At 48.7% G+C, this 18627-nt stretch overlaps 1 protein-coding gene across 4 annotated transcripts; it reads left to right on the forward strand.

The window, feature by feature from the left end:
* Positions 1-11897: 11897 nt before the first annotated feature.
* On the forward strand, positions 11898-16852 carry LOC311584126 (uncharacterized protein). 4 transcript variants are annotated; one of them, XM_084758228.1, is made up of 6 exons: positions 11898-12191; positions 13853-14001; positions 14944-15048; positions 15148-15297; positions 16196-16344; positions 16594-16852. In XM_084758228.1, exons 1-6 carry the CDS (start codon positions 12170-12172, stop codon positions 16604-16606), a joined length of 588 nt encoding a protein of 195 aa, XP_084614354.1. In that variant the 5' UTR covers positions 11898-12169; the 3' UTR covers positions 16607-16852. The 4 variants fall into 4 exon arrangements, 2 of the variants coding, with proteins under 2 accessions (XP_084614354.1, XP_084614353.1); XM_084758227.1 differs by having other exon boundaries at positions 16196-16852; XR_014774794.1 differs by lacking the exon at positions 15148-15297 and having other exon boundaries at positions 11898-15048; positions 16196-16852.
* Positions 16853-18627: the final 1775 nt, after the last annotated feature.

Below are 18627 nucleotides of genomic sequence, written 5' to 3' on the forward strand. Positions count from 1 at the left end.
AAGACATGCGCCACCACGCCCGGCTTGCTTGTTGTATTTCTTATGCTTAATGACGCCCTTTTTCTATTTTAAGCTAAGGTAGTGGTTGGTGGTCACCCTGCATCAAGCCAGGCTGCGAGCGCTCTCCCATTTCCCCAACAGCTCAGGTGCTCGTTTGCATTTTTTTAGCCATAGATTTTTTTTTGGGGGGGTGCAGTACAAGACAGGGTTTTCCTGTGTAGCCCCACTGTCGTGGGACTCACTCTATGGACCAGGCTGGCCTAGAACTCAGAGATCTGCCTGGCTCTGCCTCCCGAATGCTGAGACTAAAGGTGTGCACCACCATAGCCGGTTCACCATAAGTTATTTTTAGCTGAGGTATGTACAGTTTTATTTGAGATAGGGTCTCACACAGACCAAGCTGCCTCAGGACGCACCACATAGCTGGGGACAGGCGTGAAGAAGGCTAGCCAGTGAGCAGGCAGCATGGGCACATTCCCTTTGCTCTGTCTGTGGCTGTGATGTGAGCACCTGCAGGGGTTCCTGCCTCCCATCTCCACAGCAACGGAGTGTAACCTGGAATTGTAAGGCAAAAGAAACCCTCCCCTAAGTTGCTTCTTGTCAGAGTATATTTGTCACAGGAAAAGAAATGGAACGGGGACAGAGGCCAGCCAGGCTCTGTTTACATACATACATACATACATACATACATACATACACACACATACACATACACATGCATACATGCATACATACATACATAAATACATACACACATGCATACACACATGCATACATGCATAGACAACATACCCACACTCATACCCACACACATTCATACATGCTGCACTCATAAGCGCACATGCTTACACATGTGTGTTGCTCTGTCCTCAGGTGCTGTCCCACTCCTTGCTGTACGGCTGACCACTCAGGGAACACCCTGCATTTGGCTGCAGGCTGTGTGACTTTCTGACGCAGGGTCCTCTCCTTCCAGCCGAGGAAGCAGCTCAGTGAGCAATCAGGCTCAGGTGGACGGAGGTTAGGAGAAAAATTTTCCACCCCAAGAAAGGCATTGCTTTGTTTTTGTTTTCAGAGCTGGAAATCAAAGCAAACCTGGGGCCTCAGGCATTCAGAAGGCCTTTCAGAATAGACAGAGGTGTGGGACAGCTGTGCCCTCTGCAGAATGTTCTAGGCCAGCGCTTCTCATAGTTCACTGGGCACGGGGACTCCTCAGGGTCTTGGTGAGGGCAGATGGTGGCCAGGCAGGGCTGGGTGGGCCTGATACTCTGCCTTTCCCCAGGTGGTAAGACCTAGACTGTCCTGGACCAGCACTTCGAGTGGAGCCACAGTTGCCCACTCCATCCTGGTGGGGACCCAGAAGAACCCACTGGACAGCACAACTGTCCTGGAGGCCTCTGGCAGAGGCCTTGACCTAACTCTAGCCCTACAGGCAGTTTGCAGGCCAGTCTAACCTGTAGGTGTCACCAAGACCAAGGCTAAAGGTCCAATCAGGGGAAAGGTCTGGAGTGGCTTTGCCTAAACAGGACACCACGCAACAGCATGTGACTTGGACAGGAAGAGAACGCTCTAGAAATTCACACGGGTTCTGCTCCCACATGGTTACATGGGTTTGATGAGGTCCTGATGTGATGTACCCATGTACTTGTCAGATTTTTTTCTTTCTTCTTTCTTTTTTATCCTCCCCACCCCATGTGTACACACATGCACACACAATACGTATGATGTGTGTAGTCATTGTGTGTGTGCACTTGACCATGCTGTGCATGTGGCTCAGTGTATTTCTTTTTTTTTTAAAGATGTATATATTTATTATTATATATACAATACTCTGCCTGCATGTACACCTGCACGCCAGAAGAGGGACCAGATCTCCTTATATATGGTTGTGAGCCACCATGTGGTTGCTGAGAAATTGAACTCAGGACCTCTGGAGCAGCAGTCAGTGCCTTTAACCTCTGAGCCATCTCTCCAGCCCCGGCTCAGTGTATTTCTCAACTGCTCTTCACCTTATTTTTTGAGGCAGGGTCTCTCACTGAGCTTGGGACTCTGCTTTTCAGTTAGGTTTGGTTGAACAGCAAGTCGCATCAGTCTGGGCTTCAGCACTTGGGTTACCGCGGTCCACGGCCACGTGTGCTGGGACTCAGTCTCAGGTCCCCATGCCTGCACAGCAAGCACTTCACACAGAGCCACTTTTCCAGGACACCCCTCAGATTCTTGAGTTTGTGCTGGGTTCTTCATAAACCCTGAATTGAGACTGTCACATGGAGTGCAGACACATGGCCAGTGCCGGGACCCTTAGCTGTCTTGGGGACTGGATGAGTCAGCAGGGCTCAGTGTTGCAGGACTAGTCCCGCAGGGTCATTCTGGGACAGAGCAAACGCTGGAGTGCTGGAGTAACCAGGGCCCGGTCACACTTGGCTGCCTGTGATGTTGGCAAGCGGCCAAGGCTGGTGTGGTTGCCCACCAAGCTGAGGTACCACAACCTGCAAGTTGCTCTGAGGGTCCAGTTGAGAGCCGGGAGGTGTGGACCCAGGGTTAATGCACCTACTGGTTAATCCAGCTGTGACCAGTGCACACTTGCTCTGCTTTGCTAGGCCAAGGGAACAAGAGAAGAGCCAAAGTTCTGGAGTCTTTGACGAGGTCGTGTCACTCTGCTGGTGTTCCTGTCCCTTCACCGCATTAACACAAATCAACTTTGCCTTCATCACCCAATGTAACAGTCGGTGCCTTGTGCCGGACCCTGGCCACGTCTCTAGCTGGACTTCCCCTCTCTCATATGAGCCTATCCCCACTGCCCTTCATCCCTAGTGCTCACATCCTCTTCCCCACCTCCTCACGGCTTCAGGACCACACGCTCTTGTCTTCCTGAAATGATCATACTCTCCCCCCCCCCAACCCTCCCCTCTCACTTCACCCTGAGCCCCCACCCCCACCCCGTACTGTCCTCTACCTTTTCACAGCATGTTGGGGTTCAACCAACACCATGTGACCAGAGTGTACTGAAACAACGTTTTCACACCCTTTCCCCAACAGGATGTATGTGCCTCAGTGTTGATTCTCTTCAGGTCCTCAGGGCCCAGCATGACACCTGACACCTGACACCTGACACCTGACACCTGACACCTGACACCTGACACCTGACACCTGAGAGGTGTTTAGTGTGTACCTTGGTGCTGAGGTGACAATGAATTCCTTCACAACCTTCAGGACCTGAGTCTTGGGAAGTAGTGAGAAATTTACTAGACAGTAATTTCAAGGGAAAAAAAAAAACCTGGATTAAGATTGAGTGATGGGGCCAGGCATGGCACAGTATTTATTCTTCCAGAAAAATCTTCAGGAGTTTTCAAGCATACACATGAACTTTAAAGATTGTTGAACATGGGTGGCACACCCCTTTTTAATCCCAGTGCTCAGGAGGCAGAGGCAGGTGGATATCTGAGTTTGAAACCAGCCTGGTCTACGGAGTGAGTTCCAGGTTAGCCAAGGCTACATAGTGAGACTCTGTCTCAAAAAAAAAAAAAAAAAAAAGTAAAAGTGACAGCAAATTCACATGTCCCAAACCAGGAAATGTAACTGTACAATAAGAAGGCTCTCTCCTGTCCCACCCTTCTCCAAACCATTTCCACACCCCACAGCACCCATAGGCAACTATTTCTGTTTCTTTATGTATCTCTCCAGATTTCTTCTGAAAATGCAAGCAAGGTTAAACACACATCTTTTTTTTTTTTTTTTTTTTTGCTTTGCCATTCATGCCCCCCACACACACACACTATGGATGCCTTTTCACATTCGCCTGAGACAGCCCTGTTCATGTTTCACAGCTGCGTAGTATTCTACCGGGCAGACAGACTCAACTGGTGTAACTTTCAGACTCTATGGATTGTGTCAGATTGTGATTGAAGTTTGAAACAATACTTTGCACACATCCTATTGGCGTGTGTGTGGCCACCTGTGTCAGACGAAGTCCTGGGAGGGAGTTTGCTCCATGGAAAGGCTCCTGAGTGGGGGCTTGAGGAGCAGCCATTGCTCTCCCCAGCAGCTGTCTCACGTGTGGGCTCCCCCCCCTTGTCACGTGAGACCATGACATTTGGGCTCAGGTTTTCTTTTGCATTTCCCTGGGCAAGGCTGAGCATCTAAGCCTGAAGGTGAGCGTGTGCCTTTCCTGTGGCTCGCTTGCTCCTGTTTTCAGCGTGATTGGATCCTGCTTCTCACTCCTACCAGCTCCTCATAGACGAGGAAGAGGCCTCTGCCTGGGATACGAGTTGCAATATATATATATATATATATATATATATATATATATATATATATATATATATATATATATATATATATATATAGTCTTTTGATTTTTACACCAGGCTCTTATGGATTTGTATTTCAACATGTAGAATTATTTCATAATTTGCATTTCCCAAATTGCATTCTTTGTTGGCTTTGGGATTTTGAATTATAATTAAAAAGGAGGAGAGAAAGGAATTCCCTCATGGCTTCTCTCAAGCCATCGGCTGTTGGCTGGCTGTAGCTCAAGCCTCCTCAGCGCTGCGGAGTGACAGTGTGGCTTTCTTCCTGTTGTATGACACTATTCTGAGGTAGACATGAACAAACATCTGCTCACCCCAGATAGGAAAGCAGTGGCAAACCAAAGCTCAGTTACCACCAAATTCCAATTGGCGAACCAGTAGGGTTTTTTTGGGGTCACGTACAGGAATGTGGGTGAGGGGCTATTTACAGGAGTAGAAATGACTCAAAGAAAGCCGCATCACCAAAGCCCACCTCAGCATGGCTGACAGCTGGGATGCGGCAGCTCACCGCACAATTGACAAGCAGCACCAGAGTTTGGAAAGGATCTTGTTCAGACAGCTCAGCTTGTCTGAGGATCTTTTAAGTACTTTGTCTGGTCTCCACTGCTTTCAGGTAGTTAGGCTGTTCTGAGTATCTTGTATCTCTCAGCAGACCTTACTGTTTATATACTCTTAGGAAGGGAGGGATCTAGTGAGTCTGCTCAGTTTCAGGGACTTCCTGAAGCCTGTGAGTTGCTTAGTTCCTGAACTTAATGCATTTCTCTCCAAGATGGAGATTTGTTTCAAAAGTAATTGCTACACAACTACCTATGAAGATGTTGAGCTGTGCTAGTGGCTTGGGGGTTTTATTGTTTTTTGTTTGTTTGTTTGTTTAGAGACAGAATTTCTCATGTAGCCTTGGCTGTCCTGGAACTTGCTCTGTAGGCCAGGTGGCCTTGAAGTCATAGACATCCGCTTACCTCTGCCTCCCAAGTGCTAGGGTTATAGGCATGAGCCACCACACCAGGCACGTGGGGCTTTATTTTACTTTATTTCTTTATTTTTATTTATTCTTTTTCTCATATATTACATCTCTGTTGGGGTATATTGTGTGAAGAAGTGTCTCTGTACAGTCAATTGTTGATTGCTAAACCAGCAGAGAGCTAAGCGCTAGCCGGATCTTGGTATTGTTATTTCTATGGCTCGTTATATTTTGTAAATGTTTGTCTTTCCTCGCTTGACTATTTGTTGTAATAAAGATCTTACAGCCAATAGCTGGGCAGGGAGTGGAGAGAGAGAGAGAGAGATTGAGAGATTGAGAGAGAGAGAGAGAGAGAGAGAGAGAGAGAGAGAGAGAGAGAGGCTGGGAGAAGAAAAGAGGTGCAACAGATTCACCAGCAGACACAGAGGTGAATGCGTGGAACAGAACAGAGTGGAGAGATAGAGCTGGCCATGTGGCAGGATGTAGTGCCAGGATTAGTCAGGTTAAGCTAGAAAGATGGCTGGGAGACTGCCCTAGGTAAAAGGCCTAAGTTTTAAAATATTTTTAAAAAAGCCTCTGTGTCATTATTCATACCACTGGCGGGCCTGAAAGTCCTGTTATAGACCCCTAACACAGTTTCCTCTCTCTCCTCTCCCCCCTCCCCTCCCGCCAGCTACTCCACCCCTGTTTCTCTTCAGGGAAGGACAGGCCTTGCGTAGATACCAGTCAAGCATGGCATATCAAAGTTGCAGTAAGATTAGGCACCATCCCTTGTATTAGGGCTGGACAAGGCAACCCAGCAGGAGGAAGTGGGTCCAAAAGCAGGACAAAGGATCAGAGAAAGCCCCCCCTCCCACCTGCACCCCCACTGTTAGGAATCCCACAAGAAGACCAAGGTACACAGCCATAACATATATGTAGAGGCCTTAGGTCAGACCCATGCAGACCCCCCAGTTGCCAAATGAGTCTTTATGAGCCTAGGTTAGCCGCCTCTGTGGCGGGTTTCTTTTGGTGTCCTTGACTCCTCTGGTTCCTACAATCCTTCCTCCCCTTCTTCCACAGGGTTCCCCTAGTGCTTGGCTGCGGGCCTCTGCTTCTGTCTCCATCAGCTGCTGGATGAAGCCTCCCTGAGGATGGTTATGCTAGGCTCCTGTCTACGAGTATAGCAGAATGTCATTAGGGATCATTTCGTTGACTGGTTTTTGTTTTGTTTGTTTTGGAGACAGGGTTTCTCTGTGTAGACTTGGCTGTCCTGGACTCGAACTCACAGCGATCCACCTGGCTCTGCCTCCCTGAGTGCTGGGATTACAGGCGTGCGCCACCTGACTTTTCTTTTTAATTGCCGATCCTGTTTGGTTCTGTCCTGGGTCTCTGGGCTTTCCAGCCTCTGGTTCCTGGCCCTCTAGGTAGTGTCAGGGGTGGGATCTCTCTCCTGGCGTGGGTCTCAAACTGTACCAGTCATCAGTTGGCCATGCCCAGCACATCTTGTATACAAGACAAATTGTAGGTCGAAGGCTTTGTGTCTGGGTTGGTGTTCCAGTCCCTGCACTGGATGTCTTGCCCGGTTATAGGAGATGGCTGATCCAAGTTCCATAGTTCCTGTTAGTAAGAGTCTTAGAGTCACTTGTGGTTTTGATCTTAGTTATTCTGACAGGTATAAGATGGAATCTCAGAGTTGTTTTTATTTTCACTTCCCTGAATGGCTAAGGATGTTAAGTGCTTCTTGGCCGTTTGAGATTCCTCTGCTGAGAATTCTCTGTTTAGATCTGTACTCCATTTTATACTTGGATGATTTAGTTTGTTGATGTCTAGTCTCTTGAGTTCTTTATATATTTTGGAAATTAGCACTCTGTCAGCTGTAGGGTTGGTGGAAACCTCCCATTCTGTAGGCCATAGTTTTGTCATATTGGCTATGTCCTTTGCCTTGCAGAACCTTTTTAGTTTCATGAGGTCCCATTTATTAATTGTTGATCTTAGTGCCTGTGCACTGTGTTCTGTTCAAAGTATTGTTTTTCACAGATGATGATAGCATGCATAATTGTCTCCTGTGGCAATGTATTAAATGCTATTCCCCATTTCTCTTCTATCAGGCCCAATGTATCTGGTTTTATGTTGAGGTCTTTAATCCACTTGGACTTGAGTTTTGTGCAGGGTGATAGGACATCCAGTGAGACCAGCACCCTCTGTTGAAGATGCTTTCTTTTTTCCACTGTATAATTTTGGCTTCTTTGTCAAAAATCAGGTGTCCCAAATGTGTATGGATTTACTTCTGGGTCTTGAATTCAAGTCTATTGATCAACCTGTCTGTTTTTAATGCCAGTACCATGTAGTTTTTATTACTATAGCTCTATTAGTAGAGTTTAAACTTAGGGAGAGTGACACCTCTGGAAGTTCTTTTATTGTACAGAATTGTTTTAGCTATCCTGGGTTTTTGTTTTTCCATATGAAATTGAGTATTGGTCCTTCAAGGTCTGTAAAGTAATGGATTAGAATTTTGATGGAGATTGTATTGAATCTGTAGATTGCTTTTGGTAAGATGGTCATTATTATTGTTTAATCCTACCAATCCTTGAGCATGAGACATCTTTCCATCTTCTGATAGCTTCTTCAGTTTCTCTCTTCAAAGGCTTGACGTTATTGTCATACAGGTCTTTCACTTGCTTGGTTAGAGCTGTGCTAAGATATTTTATATTATGTGTGGCTATTGTGAAGGGTGTTGTTTTCCTGATTTCTTTCTCAGCCCGTTTATCATTTGTATAAAGGGAGGCCACTGATCATCTGTTTTTTAGTTAATCTTGTGTCCAGCCATTTCACTGAAGGTGTTTGTCAGCTATAGGAGCTCCCTGGTAGATTTTTTGTTGTTACTTATGTATACTATCATATCATCTGTGAATAGCTTGATCTCCTTTAGTTGTCTTATCCCTTTAGCTAGAACTTCAAGTACTATGTTGAATAGATATGGAGAGAGTGGGCAGCCTCCTTCCAGATTTTAGTGGAATTGTTTTTTAGTTTCTCTGCACTTAATTTGATGTTGGCTATTTGCTTGCTGTATATCGCCTTCATTGTGTTTAGGCATGTGTCTTGTATCCCTGATCCCTCCAAGACTTTTATCATGAAGGGGTGTTGGAGTTTGTCACCATCTAATGAGATGGTCATGTGGTTTTTAAATTTGTTTGTTTATATGGTGGGCTCCATTGACAGATTTTCATATGTTGAACCATTCCTGTGTTTCTAGGATGAAGCCTCCTTAATCATGGTAGGTAATTTTTGGATGGGTTCTGGATTTGGTTTGCGAGTGTTTTTGCATCAATGTTTATGAGGGAAATTAGTCTGTGATTCTCTTTGGCAAGTCTTTGTGAAGTTTGGGTACTGGGGTGACTGTGGCCTCATAAAATGAGTTCGGCAACGTTTCTTCTTTGTGGAATAATTTGAGGAGTATTGATATTAGCTCTTCTTTGAAAGTATGGTGGAATTCTGTGCTAAAACCGTCTAGCCCTGGAGTGGTTTTTTTTTTTCCCTTTCATTTTTGTTTTTGTTTTTGGCCTGGGGGTCTTTTGATGACTACTTCTATTTCCTTACAGGTTATGGGTCTGTTTAAATTGTTTATCTGATCTTCATTTAACTTTGGTAAATGTTATCTATCAAGAAAATTGTCCATTTCCTTTAGATTTTCCAATTTTGTAGAATACAAGTTTTTGAATGATCCATTCGATTTCCTTAGTGTCTGTTTTTATGTCTCCCAAACTCATTTTATGAGGCTACGGTCACCCTGATACCCAAACCAAACAGACAAAGAAAGAGAATTATAGACTTCTTGTTTCTGACTTTGTTAATGTGGATATTCTTTCTGTGTCTTTAGTTAGTTTAAATAAGGGCTTATCTATCCTGTTCATCTTCTCACAGAACCAACTCTTTGTTTTATTGATTCTTTGTATTATTCTGTTTCTATTTTATTGATTTCAATCCTCAATTTGATTATTTCCTGCCACCTACTCCTCTTGGGTGTTGGTTTGTTCTAGAGCTTTCAGGATGTGCTGTTACGTTGCTAGTATGAGATCTCTCTAATCTCTTTATGAAGGTGCTTAGTGCTATGAGCTTTCCTCTTAGCACCACCTTCATCGTGTCCGATAAGTTTGGGTATGTTGTGACTTTATTTTCATTTACTGCTAGGAAGCCTTTAATTTCTTTATTTCTGCCTTGACCCAGTGATCATTCAGTAGAGAGTTGTTCAGTTTTCATGAGTTTATAGGATTTCTGTTGTTTGTGTTGTTGTTGAAATCCAGCTTTAATCCGGCTTTAATCTGATTGGATACAGGGGACTATTTCAATTTCCTTGTATCTGTTTTGTAACAGAGTCTATGCCAAATTTTGGAGAAGGTTCTGTGAGATGTTTAGTTTTTGTCTGCATGACCTGTCCATTGGTGAGAGTGGGGTGCTGAAGTCTCCCACTATTAATGTGTGGGGCTCAATGTGAGAATTTAAGCTTTAGTAATGTTTCCTTTACAAATAAGGGTGCCCTTGTGTTTGGGGCATAGATGTTCAGAACTGAGACATTCTTTTGGTGGTTTTTTCCTTTAATGAGTATGAAGTGTTCTTCTCCATCTCTTTTGCATAATGGTTGGACATGTATTTTGTTAGATATTAGAATGGCCACAGCAGCTTGCTTCTAAGGTCCACTTGCTTGTAAAAATCTTTTTCTAATCCTTTACTTTGAGTTAATGTCTATCTTTGATGCTGAGGTGTGTTTCTTGTATGCAGCAGAATGATGGGTCCTGTTCTCACATCCGTTCTGTTAGCCTGTGTCTTTTTTGGGGGGAACTGAGTCAATTATTATTGAGAAATATTCATGATCAATGACTGTTAATTCCTGTTCTTTTGTTATTGGTGGTGGTAGTGTGTGTGTGTATGTGTTTGTGTGTATGCGTGTGCATGTGCACACACTTCCCATCTTTTGGTTTTACTGGTGTGAGATTATTTCCTGTATGTTCATGGGTGTAGTTAGCCTCTTTAGGATGGAATTTTCCTTCTAGTACCTTCTGTAAAGCTACATTTGTGGCTATTGTTTAAATTAGACTTTGACATGGACTATCTTGTTTTCTCCATCTATGGTGGGTGAAAGTTTTGCTGATTATAAAAATCTAGGCTGGCATCTGTGGTCTCTTAGAGTCTGTTAGACATTTATCTGACCATGCCCGCTGGCTTTTAGAGTCTCCACTGAGAAGTCAAGTGTAATTCTAATAAGTTTGCCTTTATATGTTACTTGTGCGCTTTTTTTTTTCTTGCAGTTTTTAATACTCTTTATTCTGTATGTTTAGTATTTTGAATATTATGTGGCGGTGGGGGACTTTCTTTTCTGGTCCAATCTGTTGGGGTTCTGTGTGTTTCTTGTACCTTTATGGGCATGCTCTTCTTAAGGTTAGGAGAATTTTCTTCCATGATTTTGCTAAAATAAAACAAAAAAAAAAAACCAAACAAACAAAAAACATTTTCTGGGTTTTTGAGCTATTCCTATTATCCTTAGGTTTGTTTCCTTTTAGTAGGATGTCTTTGTTGGGGTTTTGGCAGCCTGTGTGGCCTCTGGGGCTCTGGGCTTCTGTGAGCTGGTGTGGCCTCTGGGGTTCTGGATACTGAAGTAGCTTCCAGTAGAGCAGGGGCCTTCTGCTGGAGTTGTGGGTCGGGATATGGAGATGAGGGGAGAGGTGCTGTTGGGGAAGCTGGGCAGGCTCTGAGGAAGTGTTGCTTGCCCACAGGCAGGTCTTAGCTGGGGCTTTGGTACCAGTGTGGCCTCCTCTGATAGAGCAGCGGGCATCTGCTGGAGTTGTGGGCTGGGATATGGCGCTGCACTAGTGGGGGTTTTAGTGGTGGCTCAGGCTTCCATTCCGAGGAACCTGATGCGCATCTCCCAGTAGGCTGCTCGCTCCTGCTTGCCTGTTTCATGTGTCTAAGCTGGGGCTGTAGCACTGTTTGTACCTTCCCATCTTTGTCAGGTGATGGCTACAATAATGCTGATGTGGTGGTAGTGTTGACGACAGTGATGGCTGTAGTACTGATGGTGATGATAGTGCTGGGTGATGGTGAGGGTAGTGGTTGTGGTAAAGATGGTGATGGTAGTGACAGCGCTGGTGGTGGTGATGGTGACTGTTGTGATGGCAATGGTGGTGATGGTAATAGTGGGGTTGTAGTGATGACGATGGTGGTGATGATGGTGATAGAGGTCATTGTGACTGTGGTGTTGATTATTATAATGATGGGGACGGTAAGGGTGGTGGAAGCAAATGCTTGTTTTCTCATTATCTCATTTAATCTTACCACTTTAAGTGGAAGACCCCATCTTAGAGACAAGGAAAGGGCAGGAACTAGTAAGGTCATCTGAGAGTCCTTGGCTGGGAGTAAACCCAGTGGCAATCCTGATTCTGTGAGGAACAGGTGTTCCCCTCATCCCAACAAGCTTAGTGAGACTCTCCAGAGAGCTGAGAGACTGTTCCCTCCAAGGGTCCTCTCTGCACTGACCCATTCATCCCTTAATGCACCAACCAGGGCAAGCCGGTGCTTGAAAGTGGTGTAGTTCAGGGTGTGACCACCAGGTGTCAGAGCAGCCACATGGCGCCCTGCCCCCAGCAGACCTAGAAAAGCAGAAAACACAGATTAAAATTTCCTTGGCTTGGAGGTAGAAGTCAGTTGGAGATTCCGGGAGCCTTCTGGCAGATCCGGGAGGGTTGACCTTCTGCTAGCAAAGCCTGGAGGAGTCCGTGATAGGCAAAGGGCAGGGAAGGAGTTGGCAGGGAAATAAATTCCTCCCCACACGCTTTGGATTTCAGCCTCCTGGAACCCAGAGACTCTCAGCACAGCAGAAACCCCAGAGACTCGGGAGCAGGTCAGTTCTGTGCATGCGAGAGCCCAGCTTATGATCTCCGATGTGTGCTCAGGTTTGCAAACATTGCTGTTTCATGGACTAGAGCCCAGAGGGCCAGGGCGGCGAGGTGGTGCCTCAGGGTTAACTCCAGGGACCAGCTCCCGTGGCTGGGCCTGGCTACCCACCACCCGCCACCCTCCATGCATTTCTCTGGCCTGGCTGCCCCACCTCTCTGCATCTGCTTCTGCAGACAGCACTATGAGCTGGGCTGAGGCCCCAAGCCCGCTAGGGAGGTACCTGAAAGTTCCGGGCCCTCACCCATGAACAATTCACCCCAGAACCTACGAAGACGCCTCCCTCTGCCACCCAGGAGTGTGACTTAGGGCTGGCTGAGATTCTGATCCATATCCTGTATTCCAGCCTGGCCCGGGGCCACTCAGCCAACTGCTCACGGGCCCCCAGGAGAGCTCAGGCTTTGGTGTCTGGTTTGAATTTGAGCTTGGCTGTGTGAACTTGGCCAAGTCGCCTTCCTCTCTCTGAGCTTCATTTTTCGGTAAGAAGGACTTAACGCCCCATTTCTTTTTTGGGAGGCTATGAGAAGTGGGTGAGGACACGGAGCCCAGCACACAGGGATGGCTGTCACCTAGGGGCACAGCTCAGACACTGCACTGGGGTCAGGCTAGCTTCATCCTTACAGAAAACATGAGAGACCAAAGAGATGGTGAAGTTCCACACATGCGCATCCACTGGGGCCCTTGAGTGACTTCAGAGAGATTCTGAGAAAAGGCGGCCATTTCTACCCATTCTACCCTGACGATTCCAGTCTGATAAAGACAGCCTCAGAATAAAAGAGGTCTGGATAGGTGGCCAGATGGTAAAGGCTCTTGCCCGAGGGCCTGAGTTTAATACCAGGGTCCCACATGATGGAGGGAGAGAGCTGACCCTGCAGGTTGTCCTCTGACCTACACACACACGCGCGCGCGCGCGCGCGCACATACCCCCAAATAAATAGGTAGCTAAAGAAATAAATGGTGATTGCCAGCATCAGCCACTAAACTCACCACATCTGGGTCAAGCCCTGTCCCAAGAGTCTAGACTCCCGAGTGAGATGCGCCAGGAGCCCAGGCTGAGGTTAGACCTTTACTGCAGCAGCTAGTCCCACTGTGGCTCTGAGTTGGTAATATCTCAGTCTTTGCACTAGAGGTTGGAAAACTCTGTTTGGCTTTTCTCTCTCAGTGCCAGAGAAGCCAGAGAGGGCCCAGGCCTCCCCACCCTGACCTGGTAGCAAGCCTACCTTTCCAGGGAGCTCAGCCCAGTGAGCCCTCTACCAGATGTTCCCTCCCATCCCCACCCCCACCCCCATAAAGTGTTGAGACATCCCAGTGGTCACTCCCGGAAACAGGACAAGGAGATGTTTATTCCCTGCTGGTCCCCACCAGCACAGCAAGGAGTTTGGGAGCACTTGGCATCCGCGAGGACTAATAAGGACTAGCAGTTCTGAGCTTACCTTCTTCCCCCAACGGCTACCACCAGCTCCATCCAGGAGCTGCTGGCCAGGGCTGGGAGTGTGGGGCTTTTCTGGGCCCTGCAGATCTGCACCTTGCTTCCCCCCACCCCCTTGACACCTTCTCATCTGCTTCTGGAGAGCTTCTTGGATGTCATCCTGGACCACCTTTGCTGGGGCCTGTGCCCTGGACAACAGCTCTGAGCTGCCAACCTGACCCAACCCTGCAGCCTTACCAGCGCCACCATCTACACCATCTACAGTGGCAGTTCCTGAAACCAGTGCCACAGCCGCCCACAGGAGTGAGGCTGCCTCAGAGCCATGTGTGGATGGCCGAGTCTATGACCACAGTACCTTCACGTCCACGACTGTAGCCAGGGTAAGGGTCCCCAGAACTGGCCTGCACAACTTTCCTCCCCCACCCCCCACCCCCGCCGCCTTGCATGACAAACAAGATGTTAAAGTGTTATTTACAGGGCTGGAGAGGAAAGATGGCTCGATTGGTAAAGTGCTGTTAAAGACCTGAGTGCAAACCCCAGAGCCCGTATAAAAGGGGCAAGCGTGGGCAATGCTAAGGGGCAGAGGCAGGAGGATGCCTGGGGCTTACAGGTTAGCTTGTCCAGCTGCATCAGGGAACTCCAGCTTCAGTGCGTGATTGGGAAAGATACCTAACGTCAGCTTACAGCTTCAACAGTTACATACACATGTGTGCTCGCATGCACACGCACACAAAGATGCTATGTACACACCAACATCCAAAACGGTTATCCAGTATGGAAAGGCAGATTTGACCTCTCTCCCGGTGGAGGGCCCACTGAGGTGCGGTCTTGTCATGGGAGAAAGACTGAAGACAAAAGACAGAAAGAGCCTGGCAGGGTCAGGATGGAGGAGAGTGGGGAAACCAGCCTAACAGGAGTCTCACCGAGACAGGGCAGGCTGTTCTTGCTGAACAGTCTTAGCTGAGTTCTTTAACCAAAGGCAGTACAAGAACACAGACTGGACCTGGGAGTGATTTGCTCATCCTCACAGTCTGGGGTGCAAGCTGATGCTCAGCTGGTGCTGCCTGCAGGTGGCTGTGGCTGGTGCCACCTTGGCTCCCAAGTTCTTCACCTACTATGACCTCCGGTTTCTGAGTGCCTCTGAGGTGGCCGGTTTCGTCCAGGCCCAGTTGATGCTGAACAGGAACCCTGAAGGCCCTTCCTTCTTTCTGCTGCCCTGGACAGGCGGGGCCTTAACCTCGCTCTTCATCACTTTCCCGTGGCTGAATGGACCACGCCAGTAGGAGGGCTGTTACCATGACAATGTTGGGCTATACTTACAGCACAGGCCAGATGGCCTTGGCCGGATTGGCCTTTGCCCTGCGGGATTGGCGAGGTCTCCAGCTGGCTGTGTCCATCGCCTTCTTGGCCACCTCCCTCTTGTCCTAGTAAGTGCAGAGTGGGGTCTCTTTTCTTGGAGGAGCTGTTGGGGGAGAGGGTGTCTTTGTTTCGTCATCTAGCTGGCCACATCCCACTTGGAACCACAGGAAGACAGTGACACTCGCCATTTAGAGACCCTGGGTGAATGCTTTGGCCAGAAGCCTTCGGTTCCCGCCAAACGGGGACCAGGCAGCATTGACTTGAGACGGGGCATCACCAACACGGAAAAAGAGGAGTTATTTAAAAAACGGGAACAGGTAACACTCCCACTTTTTCTTGGAAAATGAGAAGGTTCTGGGTCCCACTGCCTCCTCCACGGCAGTGGGGCTCTTCGCTACAACCAACACTTACGTTAATATCGCCATCAGCATCTCTACAAAACACCAGCACTATGGATCACATCCACCGTCTTTATCAACATCACAGTGATTCCCATCATCCCAACCTCTCCACCAGCCCCATCATCATCACCATCCCCAGTGTGTCCACCATCAACATCATCTCCACCATCACCATTACTATCCCTGCCACCGCCGCCACGCCCGCCACCCCCACCATTGCTGCCATCAGCACCAGCAGCCACTGCCATCCCGCCGTCATTACCACTAACAATACCACTATTACCGCCTGTCTCACCCGTGCCTCATAGAACGTTGTGATATATCCAGGGAGATGAGGCTGTTATTTGAAGCTAGCTATTTCAAGAAAATACATGGCAGATAGTCTGCAGAGGGCAGAGGACAGGGAGCTCTGTGGAGCTACCAGGAGAAGCTACCAGAAGCAGGCCAGCTAGTTAATGCCAGCCTAGGAGGGCCAGAGATGCAAGCAAATGAGCCAGTAAAGGGCCACCTTGGCCAGCGTGGTCATGCCATGGTGGCAGCCCAGATGAAAGCTGAGGAGGAAGCTTGGGGCTTTGTGTAGTTCCTGACAAGCAACACGTGGCTGCTTCTCCATCCAGTTCTGGAAACCAGGCCGGCACAAGAGGCCACAGAGGACAGAAGGGACCTCTGCTGTCGTTCCCTTTCACGTGTGGGTCGAGGCCTAGGCTGGCTAAGCCCTTGCTCTGTCCACTTGAGTACCACCCCCTGGCACAGAAGCGACGCAGGCCCATCCCTCTAACACTCACTCCTGCTTCCCTCCCTCTCCCTCTTGGAGATGCTGACACCCAGCAAGGCCAGGAGGGACGCAGAGCTCTGTGCTGGAGAACCTGCGCCACACTGCTGGGGAACTGCGACATCCTGCTCACCCCTCTCGGAGGTTCAGCCGGAACACGACAGCGGTTCCATGGAACCCAGCACCTGCAGGTACCCGAGCAAATGGAGTCCCTGCAGGCTGGATTGAGATGAGAGAGAAGCCGGTCTGGGTGTGGGCATGGGTGTGTGCGTGTGCTGGAGGCCAGCTGCACAGGCACAGCTAGAACAGCAGCCCCTGCAGGAGACCTGGGAGACGGACCGTGGCTGAAGAGGACACTGCTTGCCGGCCTTCGCAGCTCATGGTTACAACTAGGCCCCGCCGGGGACAAGTGCTGTGTCTCCTTACAAGCCTTTCCACAGGTGGGAAGAGTAGGTCCCAGATGGGTGAGCAGTCGCTGGAGGGAGATTGAACTTGAACCTTGGTCAAGCAGCTTCCTGCTCCCCACATATCACCCACTGTGCGCCCTGCACAGAGAGGCCCTGCCTTGAGGAGCACTGGGGATTGCAAATTCTCCTGTAAGCAAACTGAGTTGGCACAACACCTGAAGGAGCATCGGAAGAGTGAGGGTCATGCTTGACTGGAACTTGGACTCTAATAAAACCAAAATTGAGGCTGGGAGTGTGGCTCAGTGGGTAGAGCTCTTGTCTGTCCTGCAGGAAGCCCTAGGTTCAATCCCCAGCACCATTTAAAACCAGATGTGGTGGGCTAGCCTGAGCTACATGAACTCCTGTCTCAAAACCAAAACCAACACTCACCCTCCCCCATAAAACCTAATGAGGAAAATGATTGTTTTACACTATAGTTAACCACGTATGGGTCATAATCACAAATAACAATACATCTCTGAACAAAGAATAGGATCAAATACTTTTTTTTAAATCTTTCATTTTTAGGTTTTTTCCCTCTTCTTTTTGATAAATTAGAAGGAAGCCAATATTCAGATCACACACCCGTACCCCCATCCCCCCAAAAAACCCTTCAAGGCTTCCTTGCTCTCCCAGGGGCTACAGAGCATCTTTTGTTATTCAAATCAGAGGCTTTGAAGTGCTAACCCTGCCATTACCCACAGCTCTCTGCTGCTCCCAAGGAAAGCGCCAGATCCTTCTGGGTCCTCCTCAGTCAGCATTCATGTAAGTCTGAAACACTGGTGACTCACACCACGCTTTGCCTCTACAGGGTCACCCAGCCTGTCGCTATCTACAGGGTGGAAGCCATCGGTGTCTTTGATAGAGTTGGGGACAGATTTTTAGGGTGGTGAGGAATAATTTCCCCTTGCAGTCACCGCTAAATTCAAGCACCATGAAGCTGGAGGATGTAGCCACCTGCCGTGGGGGAAGGCTGAGTCAGGCAGCTTGGGATCTGTGTGGCCTTCTGGAGACTCTCCAGGCCCCGGTGGATGCTATCCCAGTGGGGGGACATGCTCCCAGAGGCAGGGGCATAAAACTTTCTGAGGTCCCTCTTTGCTGGGATCTTCTGCGTTGCCACCGTACATGGGACAAGCCTGACTCTGAGAGAGGTGTCCTGCATTCAATGGGCCACCTCATGTCACTGGCTACCTTGAAAAGGCTGACAGTGACCTCCAGGTTGCCAGTGTGAGAGGAGGCTGCAGGCTGGGGTCACTCACAGTGGCATGCACTGACTGGCTCTACCCACAGCTTCTCCCTAATGTTGTCCTACTATGGCCCTTATGATGTCCTACTATGGCCTGGTTCTGGACCTGCAAGGGCAGGGACATCTTCCTCTTGCAAGACCCTCTCTGGTGTAGTGGACTTACTGCGCCAAGCCACAACCATCCCATCGCTCAGGACACTGGGGCTGCTGTATGACCCAGGTAGGCTCCCAGGTTCTGGCAGGATTCTGCATCTTAGACAATGTGCTGGTGCCACAAGGCGAGACAAGAGGCTGAGCAGGAGGCCAGGGCAGAGTCCTGCCACCCAGCCACACCACCCTTCCACCATTCCTCTTGCTTCCCCTCCACTTGAGCCACGGCCACGGCCACAGCACTTGAGCACACCTGCCTTTCTGCCTTGGCCCACGGCCATGTACCTCATCCCATTCTGTGTCCTCACCTGGTGCTAGGCGGCCCGGCACTACGTTATCTCTTCTGGAGATCGCCGTGCCTCCAGGTCACTGTCACTGTGGCCCTGCAGAGCTGCTCAACTTGTGAGTGGCCTTGGCCATCCTGGGGAAAGGCTGATTTGGCACCAGCTTGACTTCTCTCCATGTGCACAAGATGGAGCTCTTCCTGACACCACAGAAGTAGGTGCTGCTTGGGGCCTTGGGTATGGGTGCAGTCAGTCATAGAGCCAGGGAGGGACACCCCAGAGGTCCAGCAGGGAGGGCTGGCAGGACCCCATAAAGACTCAAGGATACACAGTCTTGAGGTTTGGGTT

Source organism: Acomys minous, assembly GCF_964271855.1.
Source record: "Acomys minous genome assembly, chromosome: 2".
Classification (NCBI taxonomy): domain Eukaryota; kingdom Metazoa; phylum Chordata; class Mammalia; order Rodentia; family Muridae; genus Acomys; species Acomys minous.